Source organism: Heteronotia binoei, chromosome 1 (assembly GCF_032191835.1).
Source record: "Heteronotia binoei isolate CCM8104 ecotype False Entrance Well chromosome 1, APGP_CSIRO_Hbin_v1, whole genome shotgun sequence".
Taxonomy (NCBI): Eukaryota; Metazoa; Chordata; class Lepidosauria; order Squamata; family Gekkonidae; genus Heteronotia; species Heteronotia binoei.
Window position 1 is genome coordinate 191,606,417 of NC_083223.1, and position 19,406 is coordinate 191,625,822.

General features: G+C 47.3%; 1 protein-coding gene across 1 annotated transcript in view; it reads right to left on the reverse strand.

Annotated features, from left to right (window-relative positions):
- The window catches only part of LOC132576080 (calpain-14-like), a 66,968-nt gene extending 60,703 nt beyond the window's left edge, over positions 1-6,265 (reverse strand). The window contains exon 1 of the mRNA XM_060244914.1: positions 5,988-6,265. Coding sequence (XP_060100897.1) covers positions 5,988-6,227 — 240 coding nt within the window. The 5' untranslated portion in view covers positions 6,228-6,265. The remainder of the gene's footprint in view (positions 1-5,987) is intronic.
- Positions 6,266-19,406: the final 13,141 nt, after the last annotated feature.

Sequence of the window (19,406 nt, forward strand, 5' to 3'; positions counted from 1 at the left end):
TTTCGGGCACGGAACAAAGTGGGCCATCTTGGTAAATAGGTCGACGACCACCCAGATACAAGTCTGACCCTTGGAGCGTGGAAGTTCCGTGATGAAGTCCATAGAGATGGTATCCCAGGGTCCTGAAGATGTGGGCAAGGGCTGCAGCAACCCTGAGGGTTTGGCTGGGATGTCTTTGGCCCGTCGGCAGACGTCACAGGAGCTGACATAGCGGGCAACATCAGCGCGAACTCGTGGCCACCAGAATTCCCTTGTCAGCAAGTGGGTGGTCTTATGCTGTCCAAAGTGCCCGGCGGGTAACGAGTCGTGGGTCAGGCGTAGCACTTCTGCCCGCAAGGGCCCGGGCGGCACATAGAGGCGTTCGCGGTGTAGCAAGAGGCCGCCTCGAGTCGTGAACTCCCCTGTTGGGTCATCTTGGAGAGCCTGGAGGTGTTGCTGGACCCAGGGATCATTGGCCTGGCTAGCCCGAATGTCCTCCACGAGTGCTGGTGAAGTGGAGGTGGCTGCAAATACTGAGGGCGGCAGGATTGGAGCAGCGGGCGCGGTCTCAGTTGAGGCAGGGGCGTATTCCGGTTTCCGGGAGAGCGCGTCTGCTTTCCGGTTCTGGGTATGGGGGATGTAGGAGATCCGGAAGTCGAAGCGAGAGAAGAATAGGGACCACCGGATCTGGCGCTGGTTGAGACGGCGGGTGGTCTGGAGGTGTTCCAAGTTCCGGTGATCGGTGAGCACTTGAACAGGGTGGCGAGCCCCTTCGAGGTAATGTCGCCAAACCTCAAACGCCGCCTTGATCGCGAGCAACTCCCTCTCCCAGATGGTATAGTTCCTCTCTGCAGCAGTGAGCTGCCGCGAGTAATAGGCGCAGGGCTGTAGTGGCTGGGACGGCTCCTCGCGCTGGGACAGCACTGCTCCCAGGGCCACGTTGGAGGCATCAGCTTCCACCGTAAAGGGAAGCTGGGGGTCGGGGTATCTCAGGAGTGGCCCGGTGGCAAAGCGAGTCTTCAGGGTGGAGAAGGCGTTATCGGCCTCTGGGGACCAGTGGAAGGGTTCTTTGGGGCGGAGTAGTTGAGTCAGGGGTGTGGTCAGGGATGCGTAGGCCGGGATGAATTGCCGATAGTAGTTGGCAAAACCGAGGAACCGCTGCAGGTCTTTGCGATTCTGAGGAGCCTGCCAGGTCAGGACCGCTTCTACTTTTTTCGGGTCCATGAGGATCCCCTGCGGTGACACGATGTGCCCAAGGAACTCGACGGAGCGCAGGTCGAAGTCGCACTTCTCCAGCTTGGCGTAGAGACCATGGGCTCGTAGGCGCTGCAGGACCTGGCGGACGTGCTCGGCGTGCTGGGCAGGATTGCTGGAGTAAATTAGGATGTCATCCAGGTATATGATCGCGAAGCGGTCGAGCAGGTCCCGGAATATGTCATTCATGAACCTCTGGAAGACAGCGGGGGCATTGGTCAGTCCGAAGGGCATTACCAGGTGCTCGTACTGCCCGTATCGGGTCCCAAACGCGGTCTTCCATTCGTCTCCGGGCCGTATGCGCACCAAATTGTACGCTCCACGGAGGTCCAGCTTGGTGTAGATTTGGGCCCCCTTTAGGCGATCCAAGAGTTCAGGGATCAGTGGTAGAGGGTACCGGTCGCGGATGGTGATCTTGTTCAGGGCCCGGTAGTCATTGCACAGCCGGAGCTCCCCACTTTTCTTCTTCACGAAGAGCACTGGAGCAGATAGGGGAGAGGTTGAGGGTCGGATGAATCCGCGTTTCAGGTTCTTGTCCAGGAAGTCTCGCAGAGCTGCCAACTCCGGCTCCGACATTGGGTACAGACGCCCCACCGGGAGTGGTGCCCCAGGTACCAAATCAATGGCACAGTCGTAGGGCCGGTGAGGGGGAAGCTGATCAGCTCCTGTCTCTTCGAAGACATCAGCAAAGTCCACATACTTCTGAGGGAGCTGAGGACCACCACTCGGGATGCCAGCTGCTAGAGTGGTGGGAGGAGTCAGATGGGGGCATGGGTCTCGGAAGCGTAGTTCCTGCTGGGCCCAGTCCACGATGGGGTTGTGCAGCTTCAGCCAGGAAAGGCCTAGAATCAGCGGGAAGCGAGGCATGCGGGCGACATCAAACCGCAGCTGTTCTTGGTGCTGCTGGACGTGGAAGGTGATGGGACAGGTCTCCTGGGTGACGGGGCCAGAACGGAGGAGGCGCCCGTCAATAGCCTCCACCAGCGACGGAATCCCTTTTGTCTGCACAGGGATCTGGTGCTGCTTCACAAAGGCGGCATCTATAAAACAGTGGGCCGCTCCCGAGTCCAGCATGGCATACACGAACAGCCAGCGTTCGTCAGGCAGACGGAGTTTGACTGGTAGCAGGAATGGCCCTGGGGTATCAGCCCGCTGTTCGGAGGACCCAGCTAGTCGCCCCAGGCTGGGGGGTCCACTTACGCCTGGGGCTGCCCTTTTGGCGGCGGTGGCAGCGAAGGTCCAGGTATCCGATGCTTAGCAGGGCAGCCAGAGGCATAGTGGCCTGCCGTGCCGCAGTAGAGGCACAGATTCTGCGTGCGGCGTCTGGTCTTTTCCTCTGGGGTCAGGCGGGGTCGAGCAGCTCCAAGCTGCATAGGCTCATCCTTGGTGCTGGTACTAGCTGGGGACGGGCGAGGAGCCAGGTAGCACGGCGCAGGGAGCTGGCGCCCTCTGGTCTTGGCTTGGCGGCGACTTTCCAGGCGGCCATCGATGCGGAGGCAGAGGGTGATAAGTTCTTGGAGCGTGGGTGGCTGCTCCACCCTGGCCAGTTCATCCAGGACCTCCTCTGCCAACCCCTCAGTAAACTGGTCCATCTGGGCAGCCTCATTCCACGCCAAGTCCTGGGTCAGGAGCTTGAATTCAGTGGCATATTGAGCCACCGAGGAGTTGCCTTGTTTCAGTGCCCTGATCTTCCGGTTGGCTGTGGCTGCTTGGACTGGGTTTGAGAAAGCAGCAGACAGGTGGGCCTCAAACCCCTGGTAATCAGTCAGTAGGGGAGAGGACGCGACCAGTAAGGGTGTGGCCCATTTGGCCGCCTGCCCCTTTAACAGACTGATGACGAAACACACCTTGGTTTTGTCATTGAGGAAGTCCCGTGCTCTCAGTTCAAAGTACAGCCGACACTGTGCTAGGAAGGCAGGAAATTCTTCCACGGCACCCCCAAATCTGTCAGGTGGGGGAACTGGGCACTTGGCTGGAGCACTGGCCGCAGGTTGTTGCTGCAAGTGCACTACTGCCTGTGTTAGCTGCTGTACCTGGGCTTGGAGCGCAGCCAGTAGTTCTGTGGTTTCACTTGCTTCAGCATCCATCCTGTGGAGTGGGTGTTTGTCGGTGGAAGCAATCTGTCACGGCTGGGGCCGGGTCAGGCAAAGTCCAGAGGCAGTCCGAGGTCTGTAGCCAGTAAGCAGGAGGGTCCGAGGCGCCAAATCCGAATCACTGTAGAAGTATCGCAGGTCTGAGGTCCAGAAGCCGAGGTCAGGGAGTCCAGAAGTCCAAAGCCAAAGTCAGGGAGTCAGGAACCAAAGTCAAGCCGGAGTGGATGCTAGAATGTCAGGGAGATGACTAGTTGCTTCCACAAAGCTTCCTCCCAAAGCCCACAGCTATATAGCCCTCTGCTGGCTGTTGCCCGTTTGGGCTAATTGCTGGCTCAGGGAGGCAGCCAGGATCCTGTTACCACTCAAGCATCCTTGCTCTTAGAAGGGCCAGAATCCTCTCAGAACTCAGGGCTCAGGGAGCGTCTTGCTTGTGAGCGTGCCGCCCTCCTCCGATCCCTGAGGTCCTGCCGGAGGCGGTCACGCACACGAGCCACCCGAGAGGGCGAGGCAGGGGGGCTGGGATCTTCTCCAGCAGGAGGCAGGGGCACTGGTGCAGGTGGCAGGGGCACAGTTTCCTCATCAGACTCAACTTCCTCTGAAGGGTCCCCAGCACCCATGACACCCGGTGAGTCGGGGAGGGAAGGGGAAGGCAAGGGAGGCCGCCGCCGGGCTGCGCTGCGGCCCGGGCGGCCTCCCGGTGAGTCGGGGAGGGAAGGGGAGGGCAAGGGAGGCTGCCGCCGGGCCGCAGCGCGGCCCAGGCAGCCTCCCGGCGGGTCGGGGAGGGAAGGGGAGGGAAATGCAGGCCGCCGAGTGACGGAGGGACCGTCCCTGCACGTGCGCACGGCATTTGGCGCATGCGCAGAGCCCGCCAATCGCCGTGCGCACGCGCAGGGACGCTTGCTCCCTCACTCTCCGCCTTCCCTGCCCGTGCGCGCGGCCCGCCGGCTCCTCTAGCTGGCTAAACCGGGACTTTTAATGGTCCCGGTATAGCCAGCTCGGGAGGCGGGATTTGGGGGCCAGAATCGGGACTTTCCCGGGCAACCGGGACGATCTGGCCACCCTAGTTTGTATATAACCTGTAGTAACCTTTGGGGTCCCGCTTAGCTGCTATCACTTTACTTTCACATACTGGTCTGTTATGTCTGCAATATATTATGTATCTTTCCACCCTGCGAACTAGCCACAAGTGCCTCCAAGACCACAGATGTCATCTGGCTCACAGAGACTCTCACAAGTCTAGTTTCTGCTAGCTTAGGGGGGCTTGCATTACTTATGGGGGGAAATGATGATTGGTAGATTTTGGCACTTTGGCTTTTGAACTATGTAATGAACGGATCCTAGGTATATCTGTGTGAGCAGGAGCCATTGACTCCAGTTTCAGTAAGACCTGCCTGCCATGTCTTTACTTATTCAATAAATGCCTTTAATAGAAACAAAAGTGTGTTGATTGGTGAAGAACTTGCGGTACTTGACATAATGGAGAATTGATCCATTGGTATCTGGGGCTCTGTGTGGGGGCTGTTTTGGAGGTCAAATTTTCAGCATAGCATCTGGTGCCTCTCCTTAACTCCCCACCCCCCAAGTTTCAAAAAGATTGGACTGGGGGGATCCAATTCTATGAGTCCCAAAAGAAGGTGCCTCCATTATTTCCAATGAAGGGATTTAAAAGGAGTGCAGTATCTTTAAATGTGATGACAAGAACTCCTCTCAGATTTCAATCATGCTTGTCACAACCTTGCCTCTGGCTCCACCCCCAAAGTCCCCAGATATTTCCTGAGTTGGACCTGGCAACACTACATAAAAACAATGTGTGGGCAGGAGGTACTTCTAGAAGGAAGCACCAAACAGTGCAGGGGTTTAGCACTGCAGTTGCCAAATATGGACTATCATCCATGCTGTTCTGTTTGAATTAAGTAAGTAAAGCAAAGTAAAGTAAAATTTTATTTGTATCCTGCCCTCCCCCGCCGAAGCAGGCTCAGGGCGGCTAACAACACAATGACCAATGGTACATTAATAAATAGAACAGTAATAAACAACCCAATGACCAATGGTACATTAATAAAACAATTACATTAAGAACATTAAAATTGAGCATTAATTTAACCTTAAAAACCAGTTAGTGCATTAATTAAAGCAAACCATAACATTATCATTGACGCTATATTCTAGTTAATGCTGATGGCGGATATTTCTTCGTTGTAGAATTATAATTCAGCTGTTCATAAAAGCTAATTTAAAGAGGGTGGTCTTGCAGGCCCTGCGGAACTGATCAAGGTTCCGCAGGGCCCGCACCTCCTCTGGGAATTAATAGCAAATCACATGGTGATCTGTCCTCTGTGTTTTCCTGGTGTACCTGTGATTCAGAAAACCTGACACACACAATCCCTGTGTGGGGAAGAGTCTTCTGAGCTACAATTAAACATAGCAGCAAACACATGGCAGCCACACATTTGCAGTCACCGTTTTACAGGGATTTTAAAATTTCATGAGGACCCAATCCAGCAGGCCTTGTGGTGTTTTAAAATTACTGTAAAATGGCAATGGAAACTCAGAGCAGTCACAAGTTTGCTGTCACATTTACCTGGGCTCCAAGCCTGTGAAGTAAAAAGTCTTTTTGGTGTATTAGTCTTTCATTCTTTCACAGAAAATCCTATCACTTACATGTGGCCTCTTCCACTGCAGTTTCTGAGGGAGTTTCTGAAGAAGCAGCCCTGTTCCAATAGACCTGATATCAGCTGGGAAGTTCTCATCCTCAAAGAGACATTTTTTCTTCAAACAATCCTCAAGTAGAGTCTGGTAATCCTGCTGGCGAAGACTATTTGACTTTTGAAAAATTCTCCTTCTGCACAGAGGTCGTGGTTGCTTCTTGACCCGTCGTGCAACCCATTCCCAAAAGGGCATGGTTGCGTTGTAGTGGAGGGAAGGTCCCAGCTAAGAAAACTTCAAAACTTGCCTCTGCAGAAATTTGGATATTTTTCTCTACTCCCTCATGAAGGGATATAGCTCCATCCACAGTACAGCTGAAACCTGGAAAAAATGACTGGAAAACATGTATCCAGACTTTGTTTAGTTTTAGAGGTTTAAGAGAAGCCAAAAGAAAGCTGCAAACAAACACATATATTTTATTTAATTGTGTGTATGTGTATATATGGACACACATATATAAAACACATGAACACAGAGACACACACACAGGGAGCCTCTTCATCAATAAGGATTAGTGAGGCAATGCCAAACAAAATAAAAAGGGTCTTCACTTTCTGGCAGAAGACAACAGCGGAGGGAGATAAGACAAATCTCCCTGGAGCTTTGGCACCACAACTGAGAAGGCTCTCTCCAGGGTTGCTACCAACCTAATCTCAGAAGGCAGGGGAGCACCAAAAGCAGGGTCTCCGAAGATGACAAGTCAGGTAGGTTCATGTGAAAGAAGGTGGTTCTGATCAATAGATAATCAGACAAAATGAAATCTCACATACCTTTGACTCCATCATATCTGTTATTTTCCCTCTGACAGAGGTAATCACCCACACACTATTCTTGATTTAGTATATCACTTTCCTATGCAAAGGCATTTAGGCAGATGCATTCACTGTATCTTCAGAGCACCTGATTCTCACTGCTAGAAACTGCAATTGAAACAACACTGTGGATGCGTGCAGCAGGGGCACTGCAGACCAGACGCTATCAGACCTGTGGCTCCCTCTTTCTGCAAGCTGCCAAGAAGCAGGTACCTGAATGTTTGCCCCCATGAGGCAAAGAGTGGCTGCCCCAAGATGTTTCAGTTTGGGGAAATGGTGCATGGGGAAATTTAAAAGACTCCTTCCCTTCATGCCACAGTCCCCAACAGAATCAAGGTATTCTGTATGTTTGATTTTTATAGGGAAAAAATCACTAAGAGCTCTATTCATAGACTTTCCAGTGTCATGTGCAGTGGAACCTCCACTTCCAAACTCCTGGATTTGAGACATCAGGTGCTTTTCCTCATCTGATGTTTAAAGTTTTTAGGTGTCATGGCTGATTAACAAAACCTGTCTTCAATGAATGTGTCTAATCCTTTTCAAAAGCCATCTCAGGATCTAACTAGAAATTGCATATCAGTGCAAGTAACAAAGTACCAAAATGTGCAAATTTATTATTGGATATAGTCCAGATCAAATTGCAAAATGGCAGGGTTACCAATAAAGAAGGTGATTTATCCCTTTATTTATTACATTTTATTACATAAACATTAGATTTTTTTCCATCCTGGAACTCAAAGGGAATGATTATATAGCATCCATGAGGTCTCCCATCTAGATATGACTTGCTGAGCTTCAAACAGGCACCATGTGTCCTCCTGCCTGCCAGCCATAGTTAATGCCCAGTTTATGCATTACATACCTACTTAAGTTGTAACAACAGCCAGTGTGTAAAACCTTGGAGTAATCCAGAAATGGAGAAGATGCTGAGGAATATAATCACATGTAGGCTAAAATACTGTCCTGTACCCCTACAACCTCTCTAAATTAGGATTTCCAGCCTCCAAGTGGGGTTTGGAGTTCTCCCAGAATTTCAGTGGAACTCCAGACTATGGAGATCAGTTCCCTTGGAGAAAATGGCAGCTTTGGACTCTGGGGTGTCAGAGCTCCTTCCCCTCCCCAAACTCCACCCTCCCCAGGCTCTGCCCCCAGATCTCCAGGAATTTCCCAGTCTAGAGTTGGCAACCTTGCTCTAAAATGACTTTTTGAAATAACTGTACTGAAAAGGGAGGAACTTTAATGAATATTTAAAACAGAAACAGTAAAGCTACTCAGCAGGAAAACTGCAGGCTGCACAAGCACTCTGTTTCATGAATTTCCAACACTTGGCCAGCATGTGATACTGAGATCACATTTAGTGAATGCATGTGTACTAGTAACCCAAATCTAATCCACACCTCAATTACTCTGAAGTCAGTGGAATTTGCTAATGAAACCAAACTGGTAGGTCAGTTTGGGTATAGCATTTGGCTCTTGATGAGTAAAGAAGCCAGTGTGACAAGGGAAAGCCAGCTAAGAAGTCATGCATATAACATCACCACAAAAATCACTGTTCTATTAGTCAGACTCTGACCTGTGGTTGGCGTGCCTTTTCCTCCTTCTGGACTTTTTTTTTAAATTGAAAGGGGAAAGGGATAGGCTTCCCAACCCCCCCGCCCTGCCGGGGGACCCCTGTATTAGCAACCTCTTCCCCCACTCTCCAAAAATCTAGAAGTGGGGGGGGAGGGGGGAAACGGTGCTGTGTCTCTTTCCCTGCCTGCCTCCCTCGCAGTCTTCAGGTTTCTCCCTTCCTCCAGGTAACAAAGACCCGCCCACCACCAGTCTGCTATTCGCTCCAGTCCAGCCTCCCTTCGCGAGGTGCATGCTGGGACTTGTAGTCCTTGCGTCCTCTCCGGCTGCCAGGTGGCGTCTCCTCAGGGAGTCTGGCTGGCGGGGGGGGGGGGGAGCTCCGCCCCCAGAGGACCATGTGCATTTCTACCTCTGGAGGCTTCAGTTGCTGATTGAAAGGCTTCCTCTTGGGATGGTGTGTTTGTGCTACTTTGAAGAAGTTGGCAGCAACTCGTGAGTAGAGAGGCCAATCCCTCGCTTCAGAGTGGCCAGAAATGGGGGGGGGGGGAGTCTGCTGAGCACTTCATTATTCCCTATGTGGAGATCGATTCTCATAGGGTATAATGGGGAATTGATCTGGAGGTTTCGGGGGCTCTGGGGGAGCTGTTTTCTGAGGTAGAGGCACCAAATTTTCAGTATAGTATCTAGTGACTCTCCCCAAAGTATCCCCCAAGTTTCAAAACGATTGGACTATAGGGTCCAATTCTATGAGCCCCAAAAGAAGGTGCCCCTATCTTTCATTATTTCCTATGGAAGGAAGACATTTAAAAAGGTGTGCGGTCCCTTTAAATGTGATGGCCAGAACTCCCTTGGAGTTCAGTTATGCTTGTCACACCCTTGTTCCTGGCTCTGCCCCGATGTCTCCTGGCTCCACCCCCAAAGTCCCCAGATATTTCTTGAATTGGACTTGGCAACCCTAGAAACGGAGCAGTTGGTGAGTTTTATGTGCTGAGTGCTTCAGAAGGTATTCAGGGTTATGTTAATTCCAAGCAGGCCTTGGATTCAGCAACAGCTCACAGGAGCACAGCTCCTAAACCTTTCTGACAGTTCCACCTCCTCCTTCCCACCTTGTCCATTGAATAGTAGGTGCAGCTGCATAACAATCCCTGGATGAGCTCCACCACCTTTTTTCCTACAAAACGACTCCTGATTTCAAGATGTTGCCCCCCATGAATTTTAGGCTTCCTGGCACCCTGGGCTGTGAGGGTGGGGACCGCCCCTCCCTCCCAGGTGATTTAAATCAGCTGATCAGTGGAACCTTTCACTGGCATGGGAAGCAGTAGCAGAAGCAGCTAGCTGGCCTCCCCCTCCATTTAAAGTGTCTTTAAATTGCACAGGGAGGCATGTGGCTTCTTCTGCCTCCTCTCCTGCACAGCTTGGATTGCCAATGAGAGTAGGGGCTTGAGAACTGCCCCTGCCAGCAATTCAATCATGAAGGAGGGCTGGCAGAAGCAGCTGCAGCCTCCCCATGCGATTGAAAGAGCCCACCGACCAGCCCCTCAAGCCCCTGCCTCCAAATTGCACAGGAAAGGCGGCAGAAGCAGCAACACGTCTTCCTGCGCGATTTAAAGACCCTGTCAACCAGCTGGTCAGTGGGCTCTTTAAATGGAGGGGGAGGCTGGCCAGCTGTTTCTGCTGGCACTCCCTGTGCCAGTGAAAGATCCTGCTGATCAGCTGATTGCCAGGGACCTTTCACTGGTGCAAAAGGGCAGCAGTTGCTCTTGAGGCCCTTTTGGATGAGGGAGGGGGCAGCCTCCACTCTCCCAGGGGGCACCCAATTCAGTGCCCTCCAGGGCACCCACTTAAGGTCACTTAATGGACGTGCCAGCCCTGCTTCTAAGAACATTTATATTGATTAAAGTAATATCTCTGAGATTTATTCTATTAATCTTTTCATTGTTGATCCTTAAGGCCGGGTATGGTCACATTTCAGAGATTTTCCCTTGTAACTACAAAAGCTAAAAATTAAATTTAAAGCAATGAAATATTATATTAGCAGCACATTTAAGGATCAATATCTGAATTCAGAATATTAGGAGTGAATGCAGCAGAATATTAGGAGTGAATGCAGCTTCATTACAGATTTGAGTATCTATAAAACTGACACATTAAAATTACGAAATTGGCACCTTTCTTCTTTTGTGTTACCATAATGTACATAGGGATATGATTATCAAACATGGTTTAATGCAGGGTCTTTTTTTAACAGGAATGCACAGGAATGCAATTCCAGCTGGCTTGGTGTCAGGGAGTGTGGCAAAGATGCAAATGAGTTCCTGCTGGGCTTTATATATATATATATATATATAAGCCCTGGTTTAATGTATTCTTTTTATAAACTTTAATTTATGGCTACTAACAGTTTTATGACTGTTATTGACTTACCATTATTACAAAATAATGGTATTACCATAGACTGGGGAAGTCTGGAATAAAATTCCACAGCATCCAATAATTCAATGGATTTGTTTCAAATGATGTCTCTTATCAGACCTCTGAAGATACCAAAGACAATCTAGTGTACCAAAAGTCCATACTCCCAATTTATCTAATAGCTTAAAATATCCAGGTTTTAATCCTCATTCCCATGTGTAAAATTTGAAGTGCACTAAGATTTAAAACTGGGATTGATACCTATCAAAATAAGTAGAAGTTTCTCTGACAATAAACTAATCTGGGGAAACTTAAGTTTCCTTTGTATTTAAGAAAGATAAATGTTACAAACGTGCATGAAGCTGGGTGTATGGATTATGGTAAATACAAGAGTTCTATGGGCATGAGATTTATTACATTTCAGCATGAAACAAGAGATTTATTACATTTCAGCATGAAACAAGTTAGACTTGAACTATAAATATGCCTCATAGAATATAAGGAAACACTGACAATTTGGGAGGCAACAGCACTGTTGAGACAAAAACAACTTGTATCATGAAGAACTATAAGAATATATTAGTTGGAGAAGGCAAATAACCCTGGCTATAGTGTTTTAAGATTTTATCATGTTTGTGAACCACCTTCAGCAGGTTCTCTGGAGAGGATGTATATAAATATTCTAAATAAACAAACTTAAGATAAAATCTTGTACTACCACACAAGTTGGCAGCTCCTTACAGAAAGCCAAAACCATAACTACATGTGGTCAGATCAACAAGACATTTAAAAAGAGTCTGTCTCTGACAGTAGCCAAGTTTGGGATGATTAAGGAAACTTATGAATCCTGGGGCCTGTGCGAGCTCATGATTCCACCTGGGATAAGATTTTATGTATCCCCCTTTCCCTCCAAATTGTACCGCCCTTAACACTGGCTGAAAATGTGTGAATTATTATCTACACAAAATATTTGGCTAATTGGAAAATATATCTGATTAGAAAGATGGGTTCTACCTAGGGTTGCCAAGTTTGGGTTGGGAAATTCCTGGATATTTGGAGGGTGGAGCCCAGGGCGGGACTTCAGCAGAGTACAGCACCACAGAGACCAATTTCCAAAGCAGTTTCTCCAGGGGAACTGATCTCTGTTGACTGGAGACTAGTTGCAATTCCAGGAGATTTCCAGACACCACAACTGGAGGTGGGTAAGCCTAGTTCTTAGCCTTCCCAACCCTCCCGCTCTGGAGGGGGATGCCAGGTTTTCCACCCTCTTCCCCCGCTCCCCCCCAAAACAGAAGCGGGGGGAGGGGGAGAAACGGCGGGCACCCCATCCCAGAGCGGGCGACGCTGCCGTGCTGCTGCCGCCCCCTCCCTCCTCGCAGCTGCTCCTCCGAGATGGGCCCAGGCTGAGCCCATCTCAGAGGAGCAGCCAAAGCAGAGAAGGGGAGGGTGGAGGCGGGCCAGGAGCATGGCGAGCCGCGAATCTGGGCCCCTCTAGGACCTGGACTCGCGGCTCGCCATGCTCCTGGCCCGCCTCCACCCCCCCCATTCCAACCCAGAGGCTGAGTGGAGCGTGCGACGCTGCCGCGCCGCCCCCCCCCCCCCAGGCAGCTGCTCCTCCGAGATGGGCCCAGCCTGAGCCCATCTCGGAGGAGCAGCCAAACCAGAGAAGGGGAGGGTGGAGGCAGGCCAGGAGCATGGCGAGCCGCGAATCCGGGCCCCTCTAGGACCCGAACTCGCGGCTCGCCACGCTCCTGGCCCGCCTCCACCCCCCCATTCCAATGCAGAGGCGGAGCGCGGGACGCTGCCGCGACGCCCCCCCCCCCGCAGCTGCTCCTCCGAGATGGGCCCAGCCTGAGCCCATCTCGGAGGAGCAGCCACGGCAGCGCACGACGCTCCCCGGCGCCGTTTCCCCCCCCCTCCCCCTAGCTCCACCCCAGTGTCTCCTGGCTCCACCCCCAAAGTCCCCAGATATTTTAAAAATGGGACTTGGAAACCCTACTAGTTCTACCTCACTAACTCCAGCATATTCAAATAAATGTAAGCTTTTCTTGTTCATTCATGGCCTGTGATGAAGGGAACCGAAGAATGTGGAGGGAGCAAATGAGCCCTAGCTCATTTTCATCCAGGGTGGAATTCCAGGATTGAAGAACATCTGAATAGGCCTTTGGATGCCTCTGCCAACTCAACTCTCCCTTAGAAACTGGACTAACCCAAGGAAGGCAGAAGTTGCTCTTGATAACTGCATGACCTGAACTAAGATCAATTTGATCAGAATTAACAATCACATCTTTTTGTGGGCTAAGAAATATCCATCCAGGTAAAAGACAAAACAAAGATTCCATACTAAATATGAAGAGATATTATCTAATTATGTACACAGATTAAATCTAATAATTCCTCTTTAATGCTGCATCCATGTAAGGGCAAGAAGAATTAATTCATATCTATCAAGCCCACAGGACAAGATTGAAATAGTATTTTTATAAAGCATACAGAGATGGTCCTTGAAGAATTTATTATCCAAACAAACAACCTTAAATATAATCTTTAAAAACTCAATTTAATCCAAAAATAATTACTAACCATTATGCAAATCAAAAGAAGTTGTAGACATCAACATGATCTGTTGAGAAATGCAAGACAATGACTTAGATCCTATGGAGGATTTCCATGGATGGAAGGCATTTTTGTCTGCAGAACATGACTTTTCTGCTTCTCCCTTCCATTGCAGCCTAAAGTGCCAGCCAAATGATGCTCCTGTTGGATAAGCCACCTCTCACCACAAACACTAAAGGAGGGTTAGAGGTCTGCAGTAGGCCTAAGGAATCAGTGGAAATGAGTCTCTCCCATTCACGGAAATTCTCTGCTGGATCCAACCCATTTGCTCCCTCATCAAATGTAGTTATGGGTGTTCACACTCCACTAATAATTCTCATTTAAGGGGTGTCCATTAATTCTGTCATAAACTATACAGACAGTTCAATGGATACAAACTGAGATGTTGGCACATGTGTGCGTTAGAGTTAAATATATTTGTTTTTCCTGTATCCTTATGTGAGAAGAGAAGCATTTCTGTCAGAAAATTGCAAGTGTGCAGTGCACACATGTGTATGAACACAGCAAATCTGTGTCGCCAGAGAAAAAACCCCAGATATCCTCTTAATGGGGGAATCACAAAGATTATTTCAACAACTGAAACATTTAGCCAATTGAATAATCATTCACAATTCCTATCTCCCACCCCAAAGTTTAATGAAATCGGTTAATTTATTAATTTCTGCTACACACAAATTCACCCTCTAGCATTTTGGAAGCATAAAATTAATTATTTCCTAGTGTTTTGCCATTATAATCTTTACTAATCAATTTCCAATCCAAAACTTGTGCTCTTTTTTAGGCTTGCCAGTCCCCAGGTCCCAGCAGGAGATTCCTCCACTTTTGCAGGTTTCTCCCTGCTGCCAGCCAGATGACTGGCATGGAAGAAGCCGACTCCAACAGCCATCATGTGTCTTTAAACCTCAGCAAGCTTAGAAGATTTGAACCTGCTTGTGTTTTGGAACATGTGTGCGCCTTTAAATCTCAGCAGCAGGAAAGAAGGGGGTGGGGCAAGCAGGCAGAGCCACTAGTGTGTGAAGCTGTGAGAAAAGTAGAGTCTCTCTGTTTTGCATTTGCTTCAGAAGCCATTTGGATAGGAAAGAGTTAGATAGACCCTGATTATGGGCTGCTCTCCTTTGCTGTACCTGTTTGAAGAAGCTGGTTGAAATACAGCAGATGATTACATTCAGCAACTCCCATGAGTAAATTGCCTCAGTGAGATCTCAAAAGTGTGGGCTTGCAAACTCTATTTTTGCTGATTTGTGAGTGTGTGCGTGTGTCCCTTTAAAAAGCCATGCTTGGAAATGCTTCTACAGCCTGGCAAGGGGACTTGTGGGGGTATGACAAATTTCACTTTCATTTAGTGGAAGAGCAGCTGCCTGGGTATGCAAAAAAAGAGCATGAGGAAATAAGGACTGCATTCAGGAGAACTGCACTGCTGTATATATATATTTATTTGTTTAGGGAATGGGAAAGTCTCCTGGCTCCACCCCCAAAGTCCTCAAATATTTCCTGAGTCGGACCTGGCAACCCTAGGTCTTTTAAACAAAGTTAATTAATATCCCAAGTTGATCAAATCTCTATAGATTCTCTATTAATTTTCACTCTTCCAAATGTTATCAGCAAATGAACCATTCAGTGTCATATGTGTAAAACTAGGAAGCACACCCTGATATTTCAAGTAGTTAATTTGGCAGGTTCATAAATTCGATAAAGTCTTTCAGATGTGAAACACCACTTCTATAAAAGTTTATATTGTATCACTGTCAAAGTCAAAGCTAAAAGAACATGTGGAATGTTCCCACTTCCCCACCCCATTACATGTCAATACAGATATCTTTGCCCGTTTTTTCTAATTATTTTCTTTCTTGGCCCACGCATAAGTAGATTTTCACCAACACATTGTAATAACAAAATATCAACAACCCTATTGCCAGTGGGCTTGATTCAGAGATGCCATTCCACTAGTGCAACAAGCATTTACACTGGCCTAAAAGATCTTCTGTTAGCAGAGCAAGGAAGGATGACTTCTGCCTATTTTCCCCCTCTTACTGCAGATCCCTGACACTGTTCCTGAGCATCCCTTGACACCCAGGAACATAATTTTGGGGCTCAGTGGACTGCAGTAGGAGTGGGGAGACAGAGGTGTTCTGCCTTGCTAGGTTCACTCTGCTTGTGGTAATTTGGATCAAGCCCTACATATTTGTTATCAATAATATTAACTCTCAATAATTTCCTTAATCATAGTTAATGGCGTGGGTTTTTTTAGCTTCCTATAAAAAAAGATGTCATACTTGTAGGCATTGGTAGAAAGAGACAAGGTATCTCAAGTGGGAAAGGATTTATTTAGCTACAATCATAAACTGAGTTAACCTTTTTAAATCAATGGGCAGAAAAGGGTGTAATTCTATTTAAGACTGCCCTGTTGGGGTCACACGTATCCTGAGCAGAGTACTGAGCCAGAAGAATGAGTAGATCCCAAAGCTCCAAGTATTTTGATTCTAATACAAGGATTACATTTCTCTGCAGCTAAGTGAGTAAAAAAAAAATACATCTCACCCTTCAAGGCTAAACCAAAATTGAATCTGACTTATGAGACATGAAATACTGTGAACACTTTATGAGAACCGATGGTCAAGACATGCTGCAAGCTGCCCCCCACAGGGCAGAGCAAACTATTGTGATTCTTCTTTTTTGTCCTCTTTGACCAATTGATTGCACTTCCTTTAGTCTGAAATAACATTTGCACAATTCTGTATGTTCAGATCAACCCCTTTCAAAATCGGCATGTGTACAGGATGTGTGTGCACTGTTTGTAAAATAATGTCTGGAATTAAGCCCTGTTAGTCCTGCACCTTGGTCTTGTGAGAAGGAAGAAAAAGCTTGCAAAGAAGAAAGAAGGGATAAAGGCCTGGAAGAGTTACAGTGCTGGGCTGAGCCTACATCTATCCAACAGAACATCTGGATAATTTTAAAGAAGTACAAGATTGGGAGCAAGAAGAAGAGGAAGGCAAATAAACAAATTTCCTATTTTGGCTATACAATATTTGTTTTAACTGTTTTCAATGCCTTAGCAACATTCAGTGAAACCCAAATAGAACTGGAAGTGGATAAATGCCTGCTCAAAGTTTCTGAGTTTTTAAAAGTTGGTATTTTTTCACATCACCCAATTATTGCCTGTGATTCCATTCTCTAGTCTGTTCTTACTTAGGAAAACACAGGCAACTCAGTTGGTCTCTGGATTTTAAAATTAAACTCTAATTTACCAAGAGCAACGTAGCTGCCATTTTTAAAAGCCTGACTTTGGCTACACAAAATATGTGAAGAAGGCTGAAATGTCTTACCTTCTTCCCGGTAGCTTCTTCTGCTTCCAAGATCTAGTAATAACTTCTGTTGTTCTTGGGTGTCATTTACGTTGTAGCCTTTGCCAGCTGCAATGCTGTAATGACTTCTCTTCTTTAAATATATGCGTATGCACACCCTCCATGTGTAAATCAAGGAACCAACCTCCACCCAGTATTTAAAATATAGTGGAAGACAGGGGACAACCTTGGCAAGGAGGCGTTGCACTAATTCGTATTTCTGCATCAGTCATCTGACTTACCTGAAAGAACAAGTCAGTTCATCACAAAATGACACATCTGTTGCCCTAAATAAAAAGCACTTCCTCCTCTCTTTACTGTTAATTGTATTTCTGTTCAAGTCTCTTCTTCCTGCCTGCAAATGCTGCTTAACAATGGAAACAGAGAAATGGAGAACCACTAGTGCTATGCATAGCTACAGACTTCAGTTGCCTAAAAATGTTCAGTGATGACTTGCACAAAACTTCCAGTGTTACTAGATTTAAAAAAAAAAAAATTCTGTCATGGTATTATTTTAATAAAAGTAGCCTCTCTAAAGCTGCCAGGCATCTAATGGATGCCCGAATTTGCCCAAAAGACCTGTGGAGAGGTATATGAAAAACCTGAGAAGGCCCCCTTCTCCCTGTCCCTCCCTCTCTTCTTCCCTGATCTTCAAACAGCTGCCTTGGGTTGCAAACTGACCATAGAAACAATACAGAGCCTTTAGTGATTTTGCTCTCAAAGCCAACAAGAGTGCAATAATTGGCAGAAAATGGAAATGCTGCCAATAGAAATGCCATTCAGAAAAAGCCTGTCCCCAAGAACCTTGTCATATACACACCTCCCAATGTCAGTCACTGCCTCTCGTCACTGCTCCCTGCCTCTTGTTAGATTCACTGGTATGGTATAGCCAGGAATCTATTAAGTAGCAGAGTGCACTAGGCTTACAGACAGCAGCAGCTTCTTGGTCCTGTATGTGCTAGCAAAGCTACACAAAGCTTTTTGTCAGTTTCAAACTAATAAAAGTTTCTTATTTAGGAAACTTCATTCTAGATAGTATAGGTGAGAGCCCTGCTGGATCAGACCAAAAGCCCATCAGGTCTAGCATTCTGTTCACTCAGTGGCCAAATAGCTACCGGTAGGAATCCAGCAAACAGGAAAACTGTAACACATTCATTCTGCCTGTGTTCCTCAGCAATTGCTTTAAGGACGCATATTACCAGGCACTGGAGGGAGCAGATACTCATCATGATTAGTAGCCACTGATATCTGCCCCATCCTCCGTGAATTTGTGCATTCCTCTTTTGAAGACTTACAAGTTGGTGGCCATGAACACACCTAGGGTTGCCAGGTCCCCTCATCCATCTGGCAGGGGGATTTGGGTGGCGTTCCAGGGTGGGTGGGGACATTGCATGATGTCCCCAATGTGATGACATCACCCAGAAGTGACATCATTGTGATGGGGGCATCACATGGACACACTCTGGTATTTGGTGAAATTCTATGGGGTTTTTTGCCTATGAAACTCTATGGGGTTTGCCCGAATACCAAAGTACCCTGCATGGCGTCCCCAGCACAATGTCACCCAGAAGTGACATCATCATGTTGGGGACATTGCACAGCGACATCCCTGTTTGGGGGTGGAGTTTCCCCCACTGGCCAGCTGACTAGTGGTAGATAAAAGCCCCTAAAAGGTGGGGCCCTGGGGGCTGGCAACCCTATCACACCCTGTGGCACTGAGTTCCATACATTAGCTACACACTGTGTGAAAAAAATACTTCCTTATATCTGTCCTGAATTTCCCACTCTTCTGCTTCAGTGGATGACTCTGGGTTCTAGTATTATGAGAGAAGGAGAAGGCCTACAAGCAAAGCAAAGGTAAGATACAATCCAAAAAGTCGAATTACTTGCTTTGAATGCCAATATGTGGAAAAAGATAACAGTAATCTGTAAACTCAGTAAAATAAACCACATCACTTGCTGTTTTAAATTAATTCTTATTGGCTTCATTGTAATTTTTATCATATAACACGTAGGCTTTGTCATGCTTTATTTTTAGGAAATCAGCTAATTTATCTTTAAAATTAAATCCACGTGAGAAAACATTTTTCTTTAATGCCCAGCTTCTTCCTGTTTTTCAGCAGAGGTGACTAATTTGAGATACTGGTAAAGTTTCAAGCCTCATCTTGAAAGCAAACAATGAATCAACAGTTGAATGCCAAGTTCTGAGGGAATGTGAGTTTTGATAAAGCACATTGTCTATGTCTCGAGGATACTGAAAGGACAACCTTTAAGCAACTTCAGAAGGAGTTCTAGTCACAGCTGTTCTGGGGAAAATATGATCTTGCCATAATTATTCCTGTTCTGATAGTCACGATCAAATTACTGTAAGGTTTCTTACTTGCTGTGGTTGTCTTTGAAGGCCATGTGAAAACTCCAAATGATTCATCCTCCATGAATCTATTTAACTCCCTTTTAAAGCTGTCTATGCCTGTGTACATCCTAAAGAAGTATTTCCCTTTGTCCATCCTGAATTTACCACCCATCAGTTTCATTGGATGCCCTTGAGTTCTAGTATTTTGGGGGATGGAGAAAAAATTCGCTTTGTCAACTCTTTCTACCACATGCATAATTTATAAACCTCT